At 41.5% G+C, this 22,568-nt stretch overlaps 4 protein-coding genes across 6 annotated transcripts; 2 read left to right on the top strand and 2 right to left on the bottom strand.

The window, feature by feature from the left end:
- The first annotated feature begins 486 nt into the window (after positions 1 to 486).
- On the top strand, positions 487 to 2,619 carry rbp7b (retinol binding protein 7b, cellular). The gene is made up of 4 exons (XM_084460598.1): positions 487 to 627; positions 934 to 1,112; positions 1,235 to 1,336; positions 1,444 to 2,619. The coding sequence occupies exons 1-4, from the start codon at positions 555 to 557 to the stop codon at positions 1,495 to 1,497; spliced, it is 408 nt and encodes a 135-aa protein (XP_084316724.1). The 5' UTR covers positions 487 to 554; the 3' UTR covers positions 1,498 to 2,619.
- On the top strand, positions 2,172 to 6,049 carry cenps (centromere protein S; the record flags this gene model as incomplete). Its single annotated transcript, XM_084460724.1, has 5 exons — positions 2,172 to 2,204; positions 2,833 to 2,956; positions 4,019 to 4,052; positions 4,233 to 4,299; positions 4,614 to 6,049. The coding sequence occupies 5 exons, from the start codon at positions 2,172 to 2,174 to the stop codon at positions 4,713 to 4,715; spliced, it is 360 nt and encodes a 119-aa protein (XP_084316850.1). The 3' UTR covers positions 4,716 to 6,049.
- tardbpb (TAR DNA binding protein b) lies at positions 4,999 to 9,428 on the bottom strand. Of its 2 annotated transcripts, XR_014631131.1 has the most exons (6): positions 8,628 to 9,428; positions 8,119 to 8,282; positions 7,895 to 8,035; positions 7,427 to 7,597; positions 6,244 to 7,338; positions 4,999 to 5,562 (listed from the first exon to the last, which is right to left on the bottom strand). XR_014631131.1 is itself a non-coding variant. In XM_084460584.1 (5 exons), the coding sequence occupies exons 1-5, from the start codon at positions 8,866 to 8,868 to the stop codon at positions 6,838 to 6,840; spliced, it is 1,218 nt and encodes a 405-aa protein (XP_084316710.1). In that variant the 5' UTR covers positions 8,869 to 9,428; the 3' UTR covers positions 5,638 to 6,837. The 2 variants fall into 2 exon arrangements, 1 of the variants encoding a protein (XP_084316710.1); XM_084460584.1 differs by lacking the exon at positions 4,999 to 5,562 and having other exon boundaries at positions 5,638 to 7,338.
- Positions 9,429 to 11,890: 2,462 nt separating this feature from the next.
- gnb1b (guanine nucleotide binding protein (G protein), beta polypeptide 1b) lies at positions 11,891 to 21,498 on the bottom strand. 2 transcript variants are annotated; one of them, XM_084460588.1, is made up of 11 exons: positions 21,371 to 21,498; positions 15,914 to 16,025; positions 15,678 to 15,716; positions 15,485 to 15,591; positions 15,194 to 15,257; positions 14,892 to 15,054; positions 14,707 to 14,773; positions 14,229 to 14,430; positions 13,800 to 14,016; positions 13,103 to 13,218; positions 11,891 to 12,621 (listed from the first exon to the last, which is right to left on the bottom strand). In XM_084460588.1, the coding sequence occupies exons 2-10, from the start codon at positions 15,968 to 15,970 to the stop codon at positions 13,112 to 13,114; spliced, it is 1,023 nt and encodes a 340-aa protein (XP_084316714.1). In that variant the 5' UTR covers positions 15,971 to 16,025; positions 21,371 to 21,498; the 3' UTR covers positions 11,891 to 12,621; positions 13,103 to 13,111. The 2 variants fall into 2 exon arrangements, with proteins under 2 accessions (XP_084316714.1, XP_084316713.1); XM_084460587.1 differs by lacking the exon at positions 21,371 to 21,498 and adding an exon at positions 20,518 to 20,635.
- Positions 21,499 to 22,568: the final 1,070 nt, after the last annotated feature.

Raw genomic sequence — 22,568 nt, 5'->3', positions numbered from 1 at the left:
GCCATCTGCTGAAGTAATATGCCATGTACGCAAGTGTGTAATGAAGCATTGTCCTAAGAGAAACTTCACAAAAAAGAGATAAGAGAGGTAGGGCCATTCACATCTTCACCGTCTGTTCCAAACCGAGGAGGCGCAAGTGGATCATATGTCCATGTAAGCCTACCCCTATAAGAGGTGCACAATGTGAATTAGGGTAGTGGTTACCAGCCATTTTCATTGTCTTAACGTGAGATGCTCATGTGAATTTGGGACTTATCAACTAATGATTTATATCTCTAAAATATGGTAAAATGCCATAATATTGTAGGGCCATTTCACAGGAATCGAGTAGCTTAAAAAATATGTTCATAATTTCAGGCTCCTTACTCAACATTTCCTCAAATGTGCAAAAAGTCATGGTCCGCCCCCCCGGTGCGAATTGTCCAAAATAGACGCAAGAGATCACCCCTGCCCTATATTAAGCCATTCCCATCCCACTAAAGAAAATATAAATGTGATCACTCGAACGATTCGCTTGTCAGTTGAGGTTTGGAGAGTCAAACTTAATATCCAGCATGAGCATCGACTACAGTGGGACGTGGGACGTGATCAGCAATGAAAACCTGGAAGCTTACATGGTTGCACTTGGTAAGTCTTTAATGTGGCCGATATTTACACCCGAAAGCTAAACTGATTTGTCTAAGGATAATCAATGCACATTGAAATGTTTGTCAAACATAATCGAATTATTCATTCAGACATTGTCCTGTTCCCTGGTCCACATCCTATACCCAGGCCTTAACAGGTGTATACGGGAGCCTGTAGGATGTGGACAGCCAGGCAGGGCCAAGGATGTTTGGACAATTTTAGGACTGTAGTGAGACATGCATAGGCTAGTCTAATCTCCTGTAACACTGTGAACGTCTTTGAAACGTGTCCACATTATTTCTACAGACATTGATTTTGCAACAAGGAAGATTGCAAACATGTTGAAGCCTCAGAAGGTCATTGAGCAAGATGGGGATTACTTCACCATTAAAACCCTCACCACGTTCAGAAACTACACATTCTCTTTCAAGGTTGGAGAAGAGTTTGTAGAGGTGACCAAAGGAATGGATAACAGAACATGCAAGGTAGCCTACATATGCTACCTCAAAGATTTCATTATTATCATTTATTGTGATAACAGTGACTGTCAATTCATAGCCGTAGCCTACAATAACTGTTACAACGTGTGTTTCTTTTGTTCCATCAGTCTGTGGTCAACTGGGAAAACAATAAATTGGTGTGTGTTATGAAAGGAGTCAAGAATAAAAGAGGATGGACACATTGGATAGAGGGAGAACAGCTCCACCTGGTAAACCTTTACCCTTATCATTTGTCAACTTGGTAACAATAATGTAGCTGTAGACTCTTAACTTAAACTTGTTTTTTTTGCTTTCTCCGTTTTCTTCTTTGCTCAAGGAGATCACTTGCGAAGAGAAAACCTGCAAGCAAGTTTACAAAAAGCGTGCCTAATGATAAACATTTATGTTGGTATTTCTGATTCTTAAAAAGAAGTGTGCCTAATTGAAACTGTGTGGTATCATTTGGACAGAGAAAATAACAATAAGACGCCCAAGTCAAAAGAAATATTATGGCAAATCTTGCAGCTTGGAATAATTTACCACAGGACTACTCTACTTGAAATAATACCCTATACATCAGTGTACCAAAGAGAGTTGCTTTCGTTTTGCATTCGACGGGGGCACACACTGACTTGTTCTAAAACACACACAATTGTTACCTTTTAGTGTATTGATGTTTGTTTATTCTGTAATAGCCTATAACGAGCTACTGCCCAGATAGTAGCTTTAATTGTATTGGGTGGCCAAAGACTTTTGCACAGTACTGTATAGACCTACCGACTATTTAGTGTATATGGTTATGAATTGCGTAATTGTAGTATCCTGGGCTTAGTACTATATAATTTCGTCCTTATTAATGTTAACAAAAGTACACTATGTTATAGTTATATAGGCTACCCCAGTCTAGAGAATGGTCCACTGACAGGGTAAACTGATTAATAAACCATTATGATTAATAAAATGCTATAGTAGGCTACCCCAGTCCAGAGAATGGTCCACTGACAGGGTAAACTGATTAATAAACCATTATGATTAATAAAGTGCTATGCTACTCCACACCAGTAGATGGGGCTGTTCCCTGGTTTGATGGTCATCGCCGTATGTTTGGCGCAACTTTCAACCAGCCTGCTGTAGTAGTCTGCATGGATGTTCTGGGTTGCAATTTATTAATAAACAAGGTGGAATTCAAACGCGTACAGCTGATTACCAACTAACTTGTGCCAACTAAGAGAAAATGTCACTGGACGAACAAGAACACCTTCAGGTTATTGCTTTTTTTCCCCCATTCTCCTGACTGTAGAGTTTAGCTATCTTACTGTGATCTAACGTTGCTATGCTAACGGGATTACTTGTGTATCCTATAATTGACTTGTTAGGCTAGTGACTCAGAGATAACATTACTTTATAAAATATGTAAAACCCTATCAGTGTGCCCACCTCCCTTGTTCTCTGTAAAGCGCATTGTGTTGCCTCTGGGTATGAAATGTGCTATACAAATAAAGCTTTGATTGATTGATTGATTGATTGATTAATTGATTGAGTGTGTATCTGTTGTCATGCCATGGAAGATAGTCTAACTTTAGCAACTTCAAGACTTACCGACCTAGTCTGGGTTTGTTTATTCATTGTTGATTTGTGTTTGTTTATTCATTGATGATTTGTGTTTGTTTATTCATTGATGATTTGTGTTTGTTTATTCATTGTTGATGTGATCTGACCGTCCCAGAGACTGAAGGCCGCTGTCCACTACACCGTGGGCCGGCTGTGTCAGAGCATAGGAGAGGAGCACGGGAAACAGTTCAGCAGACAGACCGTGGCATGCATAGCAGAGACAACCTTCAGGCAATGTGGTGAGTATGGTATGGAGAAGAAAAGCATGCCTTTCAATTGTTTTGTAGGACATTGGATCCAGAGGCTGTAGTGATGTAAGTGTAGGCTACTTTGCTGCTGCTCGAGTCCTCACTAAGACTAAGAAAGTGGATCACATCACACCAGTACTAAGGTCTTTACACTGGCTTCCTGTCTGTCAAAGAATTGACTTTAAAATACTGCTGTTGGTTTATAAAGCACTGAATGGTCTAGGGCCAAAATATATTTCTGATCTGCTCATATGCTATGAACCATCCAGACCCCTCAGGTCGTCTGGCACAGGTCTGCTTTCTGTCCCCAGAGTTAAAACAAAACATGGAGAAGCAGCGTTCAGTTGTTATGCTCCACATATCTGGAACAAACTTCCAGAAAACTGCAGGTCTGCTGCAACTCTTGGTTCTTTTAAAACAAGCCTGAAGACTTTTCTTTTTGCCACTGCTTTCTAAGAGGAGCTATGTTTATCAGTATACTGCACTGTAACTTTTATTCCTGTATTCTATTTGTCCTGCTTTTTGTTTAAATGTCTATAATGACTTGCTTTTTGTTTTAATGCTTTTCATTTGTCCTGCCTTTTGTTTTAAATGTCTATAATGTCTTGCTTTTAATGTCTCATGTAAAGCACCTTGAATAGGATCTATGCACCAGCTCCACTACTTCCTGAAAGGAAGTGGGCATCTTTATTTCCTGTCCTATATGATTGGATTAAGTGATTGATCAGGTGTGCGCTGGTTGTGCCGCACACCTGATTAATCACTTAATCCAATAGTATAGGACAGGAAATAAAGATGCCCACTTCCTTTCAGGAAGTAGTGGAGCTGGTGCACAGAGCCTATTGCCCTGTGGCTGAAATGTGCTATATAAATAAACTTGCCTTGCCTTACTTTGTGCAGCCCAGGAATGCGTGCTCTCGTGTATCCGGTGAACACCGGCCTGTGAAACTAAAGCCTCTGTGCATGAGCTCACGGTATCGAGTGGGAGCTCGATGATCACTTTAAAAGCACCACTGACAATGGCCTAATGTCACAGGTGTCCTCTTTCCTTAGATATATTTGCAAAAGACTTGGAGGCCTTCGCAAGGTATGTCTCGATACAGTGAGTTTGCATGAATGGGTTAAAGGCAGAAACAAAACTTTTAGGAAAGCACTCTTTTTAATTTTCACCATTGATATATCAATGCATTGTATCACTATTATTTTGCACCTTACACTATACACACGCAAAATCGTGAACTCAACTGAACTTTGCTCGTTGTCGTAGGCATGCCAAGAGAAGTACAGTATCTGTGGACGATGTGAAGCTGGCAGCCCGTCGGAGTACAGCACTGGTGAGTAACTAATAGGTAATATCAAATTATAACTAAATTTAATGCAATATATACTTTAATAACCCCAGGGGGGGAAATGTGAGGTTTCAGCAGTGGAAAGGGTGCAGTAGCAGGTAAAGGTACAGTAGAACAGATAAATATACATAATAGATCAAGTTAAATTGCAAGGAAATTTTGTTTTGATAAAAGACAAGCAGTTAAAGCTAGCAGTATTGTTGTATCCATTTTCTACTAGCAGTGACATCCATGCATGCATCAGCACATGAAGTGGCCCTCCTTAGTTTTATTTAATGTCATCCTGTTATTTTTCCAAGTCTAACTTCATCCACAGGAAGAGTGAGGAGCTGGCCATCAGTAACCAGGAGCAGAGGGACAGAAAGAAGAGTGCCACCGAGAAAAGGAAGAACAAAGACTGAGGTGGAGGAGGCCCAGGAATAAGGTCCCCATCCCAAAACATCTCAGGATCCTTACTCTCCAATGGGAGGTCCAGGAATAAGGCCGCTACCCCAGAACATCTAACCGCACTGATTGGAGCCATCCTCGAGGACACCAATGGTCTGTCCAGTGTCCAGGCCATACATTCAAGGGGACATAGTTCACTTGTACCTGTGATGTGCAGTAAACAATTTGGCATATCTGTATATCAAGATCGCATATCAATGGTCATCAACTGGCTTTAGTTGTAAAACACATTTATTGATCCGTTCATGGCAACCATCCAGCATGTGGTACAATAGTAAAATATAGAAAAAGCACTATCGACTTTCTGTATAGATAGGGCTACCTTATTGGGAATAGCTGAAACAATTCACTTCATTTACAATATTGTACCATGTTACCTGCCGATTGGAATAATTTAATGTAAAAAAAATAAAAAGCATTTTGATTCACAATAAGCTGTTGATCCTGAAAGATGAAATTGACAGCTCTAACACCATCTAAAGTTTGAATTTGATTATGGACATAATGGAATTAGCCATTGTCCATTCTAATATGCATTACTAGAAGCCAAATTACAACATTACAAGTGAACTGAAGCAATTTCTTTGTTTGGATTAACTACTTTTTAGGCTGAGGGTACCTGAGATTCCTCCCTGTCATGAAATACTAAGATTAGCTGTCATAGAAGCAGCAAAAGATACAAGTACTACCCCGTGTCATGTCTGAGGGCCACACACTGTAAGTGACATCCGTCTTCATCCTTCAGAACAGTGACTTCCGTCAGGGTTCAGATGGAGACCTCAGCAGCAGAGTCCAAGGTCCCTAGATATGTGAATTGAATTAGATTTTTTGTGCGACAAATCCGGCGACACAAATGTAATCAATATCAACTAAGTATATCTATTCAAACAAGCTTTATTAGAGAACTCCCTTCATTTTGACATGTCTTACAAACACCTCTGAAACATTTGAGATCTACTGGGAATCATTGAACAACCACACCACTCGACGTTCTCACACCAACACTCACGTCCCCAGAGTCCCCAGCAGGTGCATCCACATCAAGTTCACACTTACAGATCAGTTCAATAACAAGGAAAGAAACCACACACACCATACAGCATTCAGGTCAGGTTATATAAGCAAGACAAATATTCATCACAACACACTACTACATTTGATACTACTTCTGCACTTGATCAATATACTAAAGGGTAGGAAAAATTGCAAAGATAAAAAAGGAGTTCTTGAAGTACTAATTAATGAATGTCCATGTTAGGGAGGCGCTCGTAGCGTCTGCAGCTTCCATTCACACTCACAAAAGCAGTCAAATTGGGCTCTCTCATCGCACAGCCAGTCCTTTTTCACGCCTTCTCTCTCTCCGTTCGCTCACTCATCGATTCACTCTTCGCCACAAGCCATCCTCAATCGCACTCACGAGTTCTTAAAATGTCAGACGCGCAGATCTTTCCATTAAAAAGTGGATAAAAAGGAAACACCCACCGTCTCTTAGAACATGCGGAGTGAAGCCGTTCTTTGATGGCAAAGCATTTACAGGTGGGAAGAGGGAGAGTGATACACATCACCCAAAGAACGCTGCCAAAGAGGAGCTTCCTCCCGGGAAAATGGAAGAGAGGTGAACTGCAGAAGAGATTTTAGTGAAGGCTTTTCCATAGAACTTGACTGCAAATAAAGTTGCACTTAAAACAACATTTTTAAGTTTCAACCAGATTCTTTCCAATGCAAGATTGCTTCTGAAGATACAATCTAATGGTGAGCCATAATGATTACTCATGCATTTTTAGATATCATGTTTCACAATACATGCATTAGAGAATCCAGTTGAAATTCATCAGGATAATACAAACTCAAGGACAAATGAATTTGACATCAGATATAGCACTTAAGTCGAACACCCTGGTAAACAATAATTCACTTCAAACACTTTCTAAATTAAATCTTTAGCATTTTTCCAAATGTACAAAAGTTTCGTTCACAAAAGCGTTCCTTTTTTTTTTTCCAGATACGCACAACACCAAAAAATAAATTCAGAAAAGACTCATCTCTCACAATACTTACCATACAAACTACTTAAACTTACATCCCCCACCCAGATGACTTGGACTCCATACTAGACCCAAAGCCTGAGCTAAACCCACTGCCACTGGTTGTTCCCGAGTTTGAGCCTGTGCCCCAACCTAGACTGGCCGAGCTGGCGCTGTAGTTACTGTTGCCCGTGCTGAAGGAGCGACTCTGATCCCCACTAGAGGACGTCCCAGTAGCCCCAGCGGTGCCAGATGTGGCAGACTGGCCTTGCTGACTAGCCAACATACCCATCATCCCCCAACTGCTCTGCAAGGCGGCCTGAGCAGCAGCCATCATAGCAGGGTTCAGACTAAAGGACCCAAAATTAGCCAGATTACTATTGGTGCTGCTCCCTACGCCAGTGCGGGTACTACCAAACCCCTGAGCCCCGAAACCGTTCCCAAACCGCCCTGCACGATCCATCTGCCTGTTGCCATGCTTTGGCTCGGCATTTGAGATGTGCACGCTGACCCCCTTTATTATCAGGTCCTCTCCACATAAGCCCTGGGCCACCTGGAAAGACAGGACACAAGCACATCAGCCAGACGTTCAACTCACCGTGACCCACAACCCACCAGCTCTCAAGACATTCACACGGTACCTGGTCATCGGCGAATGTGACGAAGGCAAAAGCGCGGAACGGCTTGGGGATGAACACGTCGGTGACCTCGCCGTACTGCATGAAGAACTGGCGCAGCTCGTCAGTGGTCATGTCTTCGGTGCAGCGGCCGACGAACACCTTCCTGCATCTCATGGGCTCGTCAGGTCCTTGCTGTTTCATAAAGAGGTAAACATAAGTTAAAAACACACTTAGGAGGGACAGTTCCCTTACAGGACCTCAACTTGACCCTTGCAATCAACAGTTAGTTTTTCTTTTTACTTGGATATTTTGAGGCAACATTACAATTTGGTTAGCAATGTCATAATTATTCAGGGATATGCATCTAAAACAGTGATGTGCATTTTGGATGAGTTGTCCCTTTACAGAACATAGTACACTGAGAACTAGGGTGTACATAATAAACATACCTTAGTACACTGAGAACTAGGGTGTACATAATAAACATACCTTAGAGTTGGGGAGTTTACAGTCGCACCATCTTCCATCAATCATGTGACGCTGAGAAATCACTTTGTCTTGGGTCTCGTATTCAGTGAATCTAACGAAACCAAATCCTTTGGAGTTCCCAGTCTTCGCATCACGTTTCACCTAAAAATCGGAAAGAAATTATAACCTGGAACACTTCAGTCACCTTATTTGATCAAAACCCGTCACCAGATTCTTGACCTCACCTGGACCATAATGACTTCTCCGAAGGTGCTGAAGTAATCTTTCAGATCTTGCTCAGTTGTTTTCCAAGGCAACCCTAACACGATCAGGTCAGATGTCTTCATGTCTCCCCTCTTCATCTTCACTGCAGAGGAGGCATCAATTTCGTCCATCTTCCTTTTGTTGTCTTCAGAGGGTGAATAAAAAAAAAAAGTGGTAATCATTAATTTGAGTTATTCAGGCGCGTGTTCACATTAAATGTAATATTTATAACTCTCCCCTGTTCTCATCCCCCATGCACTTTGCACTTTTATACTTCCGACTTTTATTGTTGTTATTGTTACACATAGTCCTGTATGTTTTATTGTAATTCTGTCCTGTTGTTTGTAACTTAAGTGTAACGAGTGCTGAATGATTGTGAACAGGTCACACTTGAAAAGGAGTCCTCTGAACTCAACGTGTTGTTTTTTTACCTGTATAAATAAAGGTTAAATAAAAATAAAATCGTAATTGTTCACAATAGTACGCATACCTTTGGGATAGTTGACAACATATACCAAGTTGCTCCAGCCGTTCTCTGGTGCATGAAGAACCCCCTCTACCAGACGCACCCCTCTCATGCACTGAGACACGGGGCTCCTGAACCTTAGGCCGCAGGCCCCTGGGAACTGCGCGGCCACCGTAGAGAGCAGCACGGTCCCGTCGTCCTCGGAGGGGATCTCCATGGGCTCCTCGTTCTCTTCCTCGGCCACACGAATATAGACTTCGGCCATTTTCGACTTTTATCGGTTAAAACACGAAACGACGCTCAAGATCTGACCACGTTAGCTAAGCTAAGCTAAAAGACAAGGCTTCACAACTTGGCTGATCCTTGTTAAAAATGCTGGAAAAAACAGGCCTGCAAACAAAAATAGGTGTTGAAATACAAAGTAGTTAAATAAAACGACTTAGTTGATTTAGTGGGATTCTATTAATAAAGTCCAGATCTTTATGGGAACACGACGGTACCGCAGAACAACTCCGTCACGGTGTTTCCTTTGTTAGCTGGTCTCTCCTCTAGCTGCTCTCTCCTCTAGCTGGTCTCTCCTCCACACTAAACGTAACCTGCATGTGGTTTGAATGGGCTAAGGTTAGCAGGCTAATTGCTAACTGCGTATGTTAGATCCTATCGCGAGAAAATCCGACCGAGACTACCTCAATTCGTTCGCTTAGAGATGTATACAAATATTTATACTAAACCCCTTCGAATAAAAGTGCGTAATCTTATAAATTCCGAGTTATTATTTGACCGAGTGAAATACGGAGCGACCCGCCTGTTCTGAGATCAGCCTGGTCTTTCTCATCAAAATGGCATTATCCGAGTCATGGCGGAAGTACGTCATTAACTCAGACCGACTCAAATACACATGGGGGTGTAATAGTTGCGTTTGAACTAATGTATTGTGGAGAAAAACGAAATATTTGGTTTTGAGAAAGAAATCGATCAAACTGAAGGTGTTTTAAGGGGGGGGGATTTGTTAATATGCCGTATATATGTGTATTATGTTTTTATAGTTGTCTATGCGTTTGCGATTCCCCCCTATAGTCCAGTAGTGGGAGAGTCCAGTACTTTTTGAAACCTGTTCTACTTCCGGTGACCGCCAGGGCCGTTACCTTTGACTAAAACGTCAACAGTAGTTTCTGTGATCATATCCAGCAACATCCTCCAAAATACACTGAAACTGTACGCTTTTATATTCATTGATGCCTTTAAAGAGGCTTTTTGAGAATCGAACTGGCGATTGCACGTTGGTCAGCTAGTGTATAGAATAGCATCTTCAACGACCAGTTTACTGAAGAAAAGCTTGAATAATAAAAGCTTACTGAATTGTGATCCTAAAGATTACATTACATTACATTACAGTCATTTAGCAGACGCTTTTATCCAAAGTAACTAACAATAATTGCATTTAACGTAGGAAGAGCCAATGTACTACTACTTGCCAGAACTCACAAGTGCATCTTCTTTCTAAAACAAGTGACTAAGAGCATAATCTAGTGCTGAAGGCAAAGTGCAAGAATCACAATCTAAAGTACAGTTCAATATAATACAATAAGTGCTTAGGTGGGAGGATTGTTGTAGTACTGGAGGCGATGAACGTGTCATGTCCATCTGTCAAGTCACGTCAACCATTGCATACAATCTGATGAAAGTGAATGGATCCATCGAGGGGCTATATCTTGTACAGTAATGTGAAGTTCTTTTTTTGCAACCAATCCTAAACTGCCCTTGGCAGGTGTTGTGCCGAATTCTCACTCCCCGCAGAATCCTACTCCCCTAGCGGGTGAACGCGCATTCGCTTGTTCTCACTGCAGCTCGTCGGCATAGGTCGATCTGCGCTCTTCTCCTGACAAAATGAGTGTTTAAATACAGTTTCTACCACTCAGTAAAGACCAGAACGTCACAAGAGTAGCCTAGCAGCTCATCACAAAAAGCGATTGTATATTGTAGGCCTATATTGTAGGCCTATATGGCGACCATCAGTGACCTAAAGATGTAGGCTAAACACGATAATGAGGGGGGGGGGGGGGGGGTAATAGAGTTGGCCTATTATGTATTTTAAGTGCTCTCGTTTTCTCGAGTTTCCATGGATGTATTAGTGAGGTTCGCATTTCGATGCGTTCATCTTATAACCTAAAACCTACAATATACAATCGCTTTTTGTGATGAGCTGCTAGGCTACTCGTTCACCCGCTAGGGGAGTAGGATTCTGCGGGGAGTGAGAATTCGGCACAACACCGTCATGATGGTTCGGCAGAAAGAGCCCCTTGTTAAGAATAAAGCAACGAGAAAAGGACATCTCAAACAGCATTTTATTACATGTTCAATACATTTTAGTACAGTATCTATCTTGCATCCAGCTCACCGTGGAACACCAACAGACTGAAATAAAATACAAAAGGTGAAAGGTACATCAGGGTGCAGAGCTCTATCATATGAATGGAAAGATAAAAAGGGAATCGATCTCAATTGAACTGCATTTTTACTTGTGGCCACACACAAATACATCACATTTATTGTACATCATGGCAGAAAAAGAAAAATGTGGAAATATGTCACAATTTGAACAAAAGTGCTTCTGTATACAGTGAAATGTTCTGCCATTCAGATGCTTTGTGACTTTTCATTTAAGACCAAGAAAAATAGTACAAAAAGTTTTAGAATGCAGGGAAATCAGAACCTGGTTATGTTTAGTTTGATGTGAAATTCCAAGAATAAGGAGGACTGCTCAATAGTGATGGGTTTCTCACAGTCGTTCAGTTAAGAATTATTATAAAATTGGCATCATAAGAAATGGTTACACTTAAGTCTGCAGTCATTAAGTCATATTCCCATTCTAGCTCATTCTGGTGCATAGCTTTGCCAGTATAAGAGCATTATGTTTGCAAAGTTTAGCCAGAAATCAAGTTGGAATCATAATCGCTTACTACCTTTGAGAAAACAGCTGAATTTGGATCTTTGCACCATTGAAAGCAAGTCTACAGCATGCATATCGAAATCAACCCATGGCAGACAAAATGAAAATGTTAACTTAAAATCATTATTTTCAGACATTGATTTGTACATTTCATTCACAAGCAACTGCAGTCCCAAGCACATAATCTGTCTGTCTATTTAGTCAAGTGAGGTGTTTCACTGAAAAATGGATACTAAAAATAATTCCCAAATTTATTAAATAAAATCCAGCCATTCCCCCAATCATGACAGTAGCCAAACTTACCCCCCACCCACTCCCACCCAAAGACAAAGGCATGTACAGAGTTAAGGGGTTAACCACAGAAAGTTACTCATAACTCCTTTTGTATTGGAATGAGCATTCATCACAATTCATAGCATGTGCTTGGTTAGTTAACATAGTATTAGTTTAGAGGCAAAGCTTTCTGTGCAAAAAAAAGCTGTTGACGAAACAAAAACAGCTAGTATATAAATACATCATGGACATTTTCTGAAAGCGGCTCATGTCATCTGATCAAGCTTTTGCTTTCATGCTTTCTAATTGTTTATTTTACCTCATCTTCCTTGCATGATTAAACTGGATTAAAAAGACAAGCTTTAATTATAAACATATCTAAAAACCACCAAGAGAAAACATGACATAAAAGAAAGCCATTGAATATAACTAACATAAACCATCAGAGTAGAATTCTTCAAAAAAAAGTTAAATAATTTGTACAATTATGCTCCAACATTTGCTTTCAAGACACATACATTTGCATGGGATGATAGTGTTGTTTTCTCTGTCAAGGTAACATACAATGGTCCAAGAAGGAATGCACAAGTTTTTGATTTGTTTGATACCACAGGAAATCTTCTTTTTAGCTAGGTGATAAACAATTGTGCTCTTCTTTGTGTAGGAAAGGCATTGGTTTCCCTTAGTTTTTGTGGTGTCCAAGTCAGTTTAAAACGGTGTTGAAGAAGATGCTGCGAGATAAAACATTCTGAAGTTGTAATGGTCTTCCAGTCAACTTTGGAGTTCAAATAACGCCTGAGGAATAGAAAAGGACCACATTGAGCTAAACATACCATCTTAAAAATCATAACATATGTTGGGTTACTGTACGCGCCATTCTGAGCATCTAGTCTACACATGTAGACTTTCTTTACCCTGGAACCTAATTTTCCATGACAGGGCCCATACAAAATGGTATGTTTGTGATTGCCTAGGTTTATGATCACTGAAATTGTGATTTTTAGCCCTTGTCTATTGATGACTTAACACTGTGGAAGCTAAATCATACCCACTTTCTGGGACTGACAATTGCAATAGTTTTGTCCTCTGCTTCCAAACTGATGAACTTGGAAGACTTTGCACTGCGGCCATGTTATATAGTAGTTGTAGTGTGATCATTATCTAATGTCTTTTGTGGACTACTAGGTACTACTGTGTTTTTTACATGTCCACATTACTAAAGTAAATACAGAAATAATTAACAGATTGTTTATTGCAACGTTTATAATAGGAGCACCTTCAGTCCTCAATTCCAGATCTTCAGAAAACTGTCCCAGGATCCTGTTGCCACTGCCATGCCATCATCAGTAACTCCCAGGCAGCTGACACGGTTGTCATGCCCAGCCAGAACACCTACAACAGCAAATTAAACACACACTCAGGCCATGTTCACACTAGACTTCATTTTTTTAATAGCCAGCACCTTTTTTTTTACACACAACCCTATGGGAAAAAGGGAAAAAGGCGGACGCCTTTTTAAAAAGCGCAGCTGCCATCGCCTTTCGAGTTAGATTTTGTTTAACTTATCCGAAAAGCACCGTGTGATGTCAAGCGCCTTTCTGACAGCTGACCAATCAGGACGAGGAGAATTGGTACGCCTGTACCGTCCCTAGTAACCAACTTTAAGGATTTTTATAACGGTTGAGTCAACGTTGGCTAGAAAGTAGGCCGATTCCCGTTGTTAAGGTTACAGAACACTCACGCAGAAAGCGCAGAAAAGGCGCAGTTGGCAGCGCTATTTCTATTTTTTTTTTTTAATTTTTTTAAGAAGTCTAGTGTGAGCACGGCTTTAGTCTACACATTATTGGTACAATGTGTGCCATGATGAGTACTTAATGAAGTTCATCTTCAATTCTGTTTGTTCAGTTTCACCAATGGTTGTATAAAGACATGAGTGTTACCAGGCTGTTCTTCTGAGTTGGTATTTGACTCACCGGCACGGTCAGCCTTTAGTGAGTCCCACACGTTGCAGTTGAAGTCGTCATATCCGGCTAGGAGAAGACGGCCGCTCTTGGAGAAAGCAACAGAGGTGATACCACAGATGATGTTGTCATGAGAGTAGATCATAAGCTCCTGGTCGGCGCGCAGATCAAAAAGTCTGCAGGTGGCATCGTCGGAGCCCGTAGCAAAGGCATTGCCATTGGGGAAGAACTGTAATTAAACAAAAACACACAAAAATACAGTAATTAATAACTGGGCAATTAAGGACTACATAAGCAAACAATCAGCATTAGTGACGAAATAAGTATTATCAAAAAAAAGACTACAGCGGAAGTGTTTTAGAAATGGCAGATCATCAGTCAAAATGAGCAGTAATTGTGTACACATCTATGTAGAAGCAATATTAGAGGGATGGTCCTTACACAGATGGCATTGATATCAGACTCATGACCGGTAAATGTCTGTCTGCACATGCCCTCTCTGACGTCCCAGAGTTTGGCGGAGGCATCGCAAGCACCAGAAACAAATAACCTTGTATCAGGAGCCAATGAGAGGCTCATGACGTCACCCGTGTGTCCAGCAAATGTGGTCGTCTGCTGGCCTGTCTCAATGTCCCAGAGAGCACTGCAAACAAAAAACACAAATCAGGCTCTGTCCCAAATCCAACGGTAATCTCTAGAACCTATGCCCTTCTAGGAATCTGGGATGGGAAAGGTGTGAGTGATGTAGTAAAAACTCTAGTCTGCCTCGCTGGTTGGGATTGCCACCATATTGCTCAGCTCAAAATTAGAACAGGGCGAGTATGAGATTTGTCTCAAGTTCATTCATGAATATTAGGACATCACGAGGGTAAATTAACTGTGACCAGAGTCCATGTAGGGGTGAAATTCCTACACTCACCAGGTGGTGTCTCCGGAGCTTGTAATAATCTGGTTGTCATCAACGAAGCGACAACAGGACAGGTAACCTGGTGTTGGGAGAAAAAAACGGAAGGCTTTATTAAAACCTGGTAATCATCGTGTCCCCCACTCTTTTTTTCTTTCTTCCTAACAAGCAGATGCTGGTCTAAAGAACAGGGTACGTACCCGTGTGTCCAGCCAGCTCACGGCTCACACGTACGTTCCCCTCTCGGGTTTTCAGATTGTAGATGGAGCAGATGTTGTCCAGACCTCCACAGGCCACATAGTTTCCTGAAGGTGCGTATGCACAGGTCATCACCCAGGAAGAGCGCAGAGGAATGGCGTGAACCTGCAGAGAGCAAAAGCCAGTGAAATACGCCCAATCATTGGGACTGGGTAACATTTCTACAGACATCATACCGATAAATATATCGATGTTCGTTGGTAGTCTGCAAATTGACGCGAGCTCAATCACTAAAGAGTCTGACCTTGTTTGTGGTATAGCTATCCCAGATAATGAGTTTTCCATCTTGGGAGGCGCTGACCAGACACCTGTGAGAGAGCAAGTATTTATAAGTAGGAAAGACTGCATCCTTAGTAGGTCTTTCATAGCTTAGGGCAGCATAAACTCCTATATTCTCATTCTGGCCGAATCAATACACAAAGTTTTATTCCAAGGGTCATACAAATTCATATCAGTCTTGACGATTCATATCCCCCTTCCGTAACACATTTTTCTAGTCAGCCTTATATGATTTTGCAGCTGTACTTTAGTTTACCTGGAATCAGTTCCCCAATGCATGGCATAGATCTTAGCCAAATGGCCCCTCAAAGTTCGTCTTGTACGCATCTGAATTCGACCAATGGGATCGATGTTGGCTGTGATCTGCAAAATAAACACAAAAGTTAGTCTAAGTATGTTAACGGTTTGGTTTTATAGTCAGCCATGCAAATGCTTTCCCGTGATGTTACCTGTGATAGTGTGGCATCTGCACATGCTTTCCTGGCATCCTGCAAAAGGAGGGGAAACAAACATATCAAAAGGATATACACAAAAAATATTACAATATTCAATTCTCTCTGAATTCATTTAGGCGCCTAGAGTTCCAATATCCCGAATATTGGGATGGAAATGGTTTTGATAGCATTCAACTGATGGCATTGTTTCTTTATTAAATAGCTTATGAGGGGGGGTTGAAGGCACCCACTCGGATCTGGGTTTTGAGCTGCTCAGCCTCCTGGCGTAACTGGTCCAGTTCACTCATTTTCTTCCTCAGCTAATATGGTTGCCTCACTCCAGCTGCTGGGTCACTTGTTGATCTGCAGAGGGAAGAGACGGTCACTCACAAAACAGCTGACATCTTTCACCGGCTACATAATTATGGCACAAAAACGAAGACAGACTACGACCACAACCAAGGGCACAAACCAAGCCTCCAAAAACACAAGTCTAGATATAGCACTATTCCGCATAGCTTGTGAAGACGGAAATATTACTATCAATGTATCAACCAAATCAAGGACACCGAATGACTAGGTTAGAGGTAGGTTTCTCACCATAAGACATTAGTGCCTTGGTTGGCTTAGCAAGTGTTGTCCCTATAGCCTCCTCCTAAATAAGTCTGCTGCCCTTGCACGCCTACAAGCTCATGGCCCTACCTTCTCACTTCAATGTCATTGGTGTAATCCTGAGACACAAATCCTGTTAAGAAATGACTTGCCGATGATCCAAAAAGCAGCCATTATCCTATTGACCCCAATCCTTTGGATGCTCATAGGTCTCACCAATGGTGCCAAGTGATCAATAAACCACTTATTTCAATACAGAACAAACTTCAGTGCAACTCAATCACAAGTTTCACCCAAAATCAACCAAATGACTCATCTTTGTATCTTTGTAATAATTTATGCAAAAACAGCCAAAGGAAACATCACAGGACAGTTCAACATCACTCAGAATAAAACACTTTTAGGATTTCTGGGGGAGACAAGTGGGGGGAATGTTAACACTACAGATCCACTTTAAACCAACAGCGTTGCTTTTCAGGGGTGAATGATGAGAGCTATCCCAATTTGTCTTCTCGCATGATTTGTGCTACCCATTTTATGAATTTTATTGAATATGCATCTGATAGAAATGTTTCGATTGCAATACCTGTCACACACCCCCATATATTCACTTGCTACCAATATTGTATATGGCTATATGGACAATATTAGCCTACAGTATACAGTATAATTGCAATAATTGTGTTAACATGACTTAAGTCCCATTATGGAAGTACATTTTCCAACACACAGGCAAGTCAATATTTCCTAATGACAAGTAGCCTAGAATAACAGGGGAAAAAATGACAATCACTCAAACAGACCTCGATATCAAGACTGCATACTATATTAAAAAAAAACGGCTCTGACCACTAACCCCCTAATTACCTTACCTTGTGTGCTTTGCCCAGTATGTATGGTCAGCAAGTGTTTAATGTCAAACTAGAAGCGCTGGATAGAGTCCTCTCTATGTGACCGTCTTATCCTAAAGGCCTGCTCTGATTGGCTGACCTTATAGACAGGTCCTCCTCTTGTAAATGCTTATTAATCTTCTAATCTAGCTGATAGAAATGTCACTGGGACAAAGTTAGGTCAATGAGTATTCATCATCCTACTCTCCATCCCCATCCCACACCAAGGTAAGATATCAATTATGCTAATACAGTTTATCATGCACAGACTAGAGTTTGAAAGAGATGCTCTCTGGGGCAGATGGGGGGCAGTCCATAAACCCTCACTGTTAGAGGTTCCTCTGCCTCATCATTTCTCCTCTCAAAGCGCCTGATCAGGGTCAGCTGACTGCATGATAAACAGGGATCTGTGGCAAACAGCCTGGAGGTGTGGCTTACTGCCTGCTCTGTTTCAGGTCTGCTCAGCCTGGAGGCGTGGCTTACTGCCTGCTCTGTTTCAGGTCTGCTCAGCCTGGAGGCGTGGCTTACTGACTGCTCTGTTTCAGGTCTGCTCAGCCTGGAGGCGTGGCTTACTGACTGCTCTGTTTCAGGCCTGCTCAGCCTGGAGGTGTGGCTTACTGACTGCTCTGTTTCAGGTCTGCTCAGCCTGGAGGCGTGGCTTACTGACTGCTCTGTTTCAGGCTGCTCAGCCTGGAGGCGTGGCTTACTGACTGCTCTGTTTCAGGTCTGCTCAGCCTGGAGGCGTGGCTTACTGACTGCTCCGTTTCAGGTCTGCTCAGCCTGGAGGCGTGGCTTACTGACTGCTCTGTTTCAGGTCTGCTCAGGCCGGAGGTGTGGCTTACTGACTGCTCTGTTTCAGGTCTGCTCGGCCTGGAGGCGTGGCTTACTGACTGCTCTGGTTCAGGTCTGCTCAGGCTGGAGGCGTGGCTTACTGACTGCTCTGTTTCAGGTCTGCTCAGCCTGGAGGCGTGGCTTACTGACTGCTCTGTTTCAGGTCTGCTCAGCCTGGAGGTGTGGCTTACTGACTGCTCTGTTTCAGGTCTGCTCAGCCTGGAGGCGTGGCTTACTGACTGCTCTGTTTCAGGTCTGTTCAGACCAGTCTCTCTGTACCAGGAGTACGTCTCTCTGTACCAGGAGTACGTCTCTCTGTACCAGGAGTACGTCGCAGGCTTCTTTTACTTGTTCTTGCAGAATTAAGATGCTCTTATGCCTGTGTAAGACACTACATTTGAAAAGTTTAGTGTTTAAAAAAAATAATAAAAAATATTGCATCACCAAGAGTAGAGTTTAGGCTACAGTGGGTTGAGTTATTGTGCACTTTAATATGCACTAATAGCAACTGTTTCCTTGTTAGGACCAGCCAAACCACAGCTAAAGATTGATATACTGCACATACTTAGCTACTGAGAAAGAATCTGAGAAATATTATTATGACGACAGTAACAAATGACATGGGCCTAAAGCTGGATCATAGAAAATACCATAACCAGCACTATCACTGACCAAGCCTATAATCCTAAAAGCTAAAATCCAGTGAGTAATTCTCTAATCCCATCCATGCCCACAAATATGAAAACAGCTGGTAAAAGCCAACCCATAGGTCAGAAATCTCATTTCTCATTCAGAAAATAAAAGCATGTGTATGTGCTAAGTACTGTACAACATACTTAGAACAAGTAGCCAGATTTCTCACTGCCAGCACCATCACTTCCTCAATTAGCCAAGGCCTTTATCATTAATAAAAATTGGCAAATTGAATAATGTTTCTTATTCAGTCAAGTATAAGCCAAGTTGCCCATTCATGAATTGCACATTCGCAGGGTGTCAAGCCACCGATTGCAAGTGAAGAGCTGCCTACTGGCAATCGAGACAGTGTCAGAATGCAGTACCACAAGGCCTGACATAGGCCACCCAAAAAACGGTGTAAAGTATGGAAGTCTCCTGGTGCAGTGCACTCCACAGGAATAAGTGCACTCCACATGAATAAGTGCACTAAATGCAAAACAGTTTGTGGTTCAAATCAAACGTACCACCGTGATTTGCTTGCATCACCATCATTTGCATGCATTTCACCTGAGACCAATGAAGCGGTGTCCGTTTATTACCCAAATAAAGATTCAAACTAAAGCTAAATTCCCCGTATTTATTTGAACTTCGGGCTAAACAACTGAATGTTGTTGCTTGATTTATAGCCTTTTCAGTATCAAAAAAGCCATGACTTCAAAATAGCATAACTAGCAAGCTGTTACAACATCTGAAGCGTTGGCTACTCTTGACTTGCCTTGGAGAAGTGCCCTAAACGCCATCTTGTAGCTAAGGCAAGGCAAGGCAAGTTTATTTATATAGCACATTTCAGCCACAGGGCAATTCAAGGTGCTTTACATGAGACATTAAAAGCATTAAAACAAAAAGCAAGACATTATAGACATTTAAAACAAAAGGCAGGACAAATTAAAAGCATTAAAACAAAAAGCGCTGCTTGCTCAAACCAGGGAGCTAACTTCTAGCATGCTAATGATGAAGGCCTAGTACACTAAGCAAGGTTGCACACCCCTAGGGTGGGATAACACATGAGATTACATTCCCCATAGCTCTATAAAATGTAATACACTTCGAAGTTAAGTCACTAAAATGTCAGCCAAGACAAAACGGGCACAAATGGCAATCTCAGTTTTGCCAAACTAGGTCCAAAAACATTCAGAAGGAAGGGTTCTAGAGTAGAACGGTTCTGCTCCATTCACATCTCTTTATAAGTCGTCCTTATCTAGGCATGTGTCCCCCAAAGTATTTAACGTAGTCAGACTAAACATTTTAACCTATTTCCTGTCTAAGAAAGGCTAAGTTACTTATTAGTATCCTACTGGCCGAGCTCGTTAAAGGCAGCAGTGGCCATTTAACTCGATTACACAAGAATTAGTATGCTATGCTAGTATGCTAGCTTCCCTGCTGAGCTCAAGAGTCACTTACTAGCAAACATTTAACAAGTAACGTAAAGATAACGTCAACAACTTAGATTAATTTGTCCTAAAGACTAATCTGTTCCCCCAGACTGGTTGATCTGGGGGATAACTGGGACACTAGGACCATTTTAGCTGCTTAAAACTGCACCCTTGTTCTCTAAGATAACTAGTTAGCTACTAACACAGTTATATTTGAGAACAAGACTCATACTTAGTAGTTAGTGGACTAATCGAGTCCACAATTGTACAACCGGGCCACAAAAGCAGAGCAGCTAGCTGGGTAGCAGTGAGCTACCTCCCCACTGCAGCAGGACTACGTTAAGATAGTTGCGAAAAATGTCTAATTTAAACAACTGATATGTGTTCAATAAAGCCTCTCAACTAGATACGCACCCGGTTTATCTGTCCAGTTGGTTTGGAAACGAAAATAATCACCATAACGTTTATAACTTGATTTCGTAGCTTGCTGGACACCTTTCCGGCGTTTCATCAGCTGGCTCGTCTTGTCTAGCTAGGCTACTTATGGTGCATTCGTTTATAACTGGGAGGTGGCAAATTGCGACTTGCTAGGAATGATTAAATAAAACACCTCATGAACTCGCACTTCCTCGTCGCAAATTCGGATATGTTTCTCAGCTCCCAGTTGCTCGAATGCACTAGATATAACTAGATAACTGTGATATAATGGTATATAGATATAACTAGGTAACTGTGATATAATGGTATATAGATATAATTAGGTAACTGTGATATAATGGTATATAGATATAACTAGGTAACTGTGATATAATGGTATATAGATATAACTAGGTAACTGTGATATAATGGTATATAGATATAACTAGGTAACTGTGATATAATGGTATATAGATATAACTAGGTAACTGTGATATAATGGTATATAGATATAACTAGGTAACTGTGATATAATGGTATATAGATATAACTAGGTAACTGTGATATAATGGTATATAGATATAACTAGGTAACTGTGATATAATGGTATATAGATATAACTAGGTAACTGTGATATAATGGTATATAGCTCGAATGCACACAGGTCGGAGGTAGGTATTTTGCTACTTGCGACTTGCCACCTCCGACCACAAACGAACGCACCATAACTGTAACCAAGTTGGCTAACGTTAGCTGCTAGCAGTACCCCACCCCCGGGCATTTCTACATTTCCCACAATCGCAACCTATTTACGCCTCTTCAAACGAGCAAATTTCGCTGTGCTTCTTACCTTTCTCTCAATTGGCGTTTGCTTGTTTTTGTATTTGGCATTGACTAGATGAGGAAACGGTGCTTCACATCCAAGCATCAACGAACAGCCAGCTTTGCAAACCAGCCAGCCCAGTTCCTCGAAACGCAACCCTTCTGAGCTACCGCTGCTTGGCAGGCTTTAGCTCAGCGAGCTATCAACAAGCTCAACCAATGGGGCTGGGGGGGGGTTCACACCCACTCAGCCGGGACACAGGTCTCAGGTGCAGGCAATGTCAATCGGCCTACACTATTATCTGTATACCTATATGTATATTCATATGTATATTCAAGATCTAGATAGACTCCCCTTCTATTAACCCGTCCAGAATCTTTTCCCAACCCACTCTCTCTTCTCTCATCCGGCCATCGAACAGGAAGATGGGCGCGGTGACCCTGCGATCAGCGATGGGAAACCCCACGTTGCAGTTGGAAATGAGATTTTTAAGTGAAAATAGTGGTCCAAGAATAACACAGAAACAGCATCAGTAGTCTACCTACCTATATTTGTGCTGTAAACTATGCATATGTTCTTCTAAGTGGATGGACAATGTAAAATAGTGGTCCAAGAATAACACAGAAACAGCATCAGTAGTCTACCTACCTATATTTGTGCTGTAAACTATGCATATGTTCTTCTAAGTGGATGGACAATGTAGGCTACTTCAGTGCTTCAGTTTCAGCTGATTTTGGATCTGCTGTGGGCTGATTCAATTATGTCCACCTTTAGTCTTTTACAAATTGTGATGAAGTTCAAATTCAATGTTGAGCATCTAACAGCCTGGATACCATGAGGCCAGGCTAGTATTGTTCCATCCTAGGGGCGGATGTGGGTGGTTTATTCCAACCTAATTCTGACACTGTAACTGGACCATCTGATGCATTGATTAGGCTAACTGAAGTAAATTATGTTGGATAATACATAACTACTACATAAACTACATAAACATCGTCCATCTAATTCGGGGGTCTGCAACCTGCGCCCCTCTCCAATGGCTCCCTGGCTTTGACAAAAATATAGGGAAATGAATAACTAAATAAATATATTACTATTAAAGACATGTATTTATTACTTAAATAAATGGTCATGTTGGCAGTCAAGTTAGCTAGCTAACTAGCTAGATAGCAGACTGCATATAAATTCACCAGATTGCAGGAAATGTAGTTTTACACTCAAAATT

Source organism: Borostomias antarcticus, assembly GCF_949987555.1.
Source record: "Borostomias antarcticus genome assembly, chromosome: 33".
NCBI classification, from domain to species: Eukaryota; Metazoa; Chordata; class Actinopteri; order Stomiiformes; family Stomiidae; genus Borostomias; species Borostomias antarcticus.
Note: the sequence above shows the minus strand (reverse complement) of the source record. Positions and strands in the feature narration are given on the sequence as shown.

Coding starts and splice junctions, on each gene's coding strand:
- tardbpb (XM_084460584.1), bottom strand. CDS start 8,868: ATGGCCGAAGTCTATATTCGTGTGGCCGAGGAAGAGAACGAGGAGCCC. Junction 8,036..8,118: donor GAGAAGTCATTATGGTCCAG/GTGAGGTCAAGA, acceptor TCCGATTTTTAG/GTGAAACGTGATGCGAAGAC. Junction 7,598..7,894: donor GTAAACTCCCCAACTCTAAG/GTATGTTTATTA, acceptor TTTATGAAACAG/CAAGGACCTGACGAGCCCAT.
- gnb1b (XM_084460588.1), bottom strand. CDS start 15,970: ATGAGTGAACTGGACCAGTTACGCCAGGAGGCTGAGCAGCTCAAAACC. Junction 15,055..15,193: donor ATAGCTATACCACAAACAAG/GTCAGACTCTTT, acceptor TGCTCTCTGCAG/GTTCACGCCATTCCTCTGCG. Junction 13,219..13,799: donor ACTAAAGGCTGACCGTGCCG/GTGAGTCAAATA, acceptor TTGCTGTTGTAG/GTGTTCTGGCTGGGCATGAC.
- rbp7b (XM_084460598.1), top strand. CDS start 555: ATGAGCATCGACTACAGTGGGACGTGGGACGTGATCAGCAATGAAAAC. Junction 628..933: donor AGCTTACATGGTTGCACTTG/GTAAGTCTTTAA, acceptor TTATTTCTACAG/ACATTGATTTTGCAACAAGG. Junction 1,337..1,443: donor AGGGAGAACAGCTCCACCTG/GTAAACCTTTAC, acceptor TCTTTGCTCAAG/GAGATCACTTGCGAAGAGAA.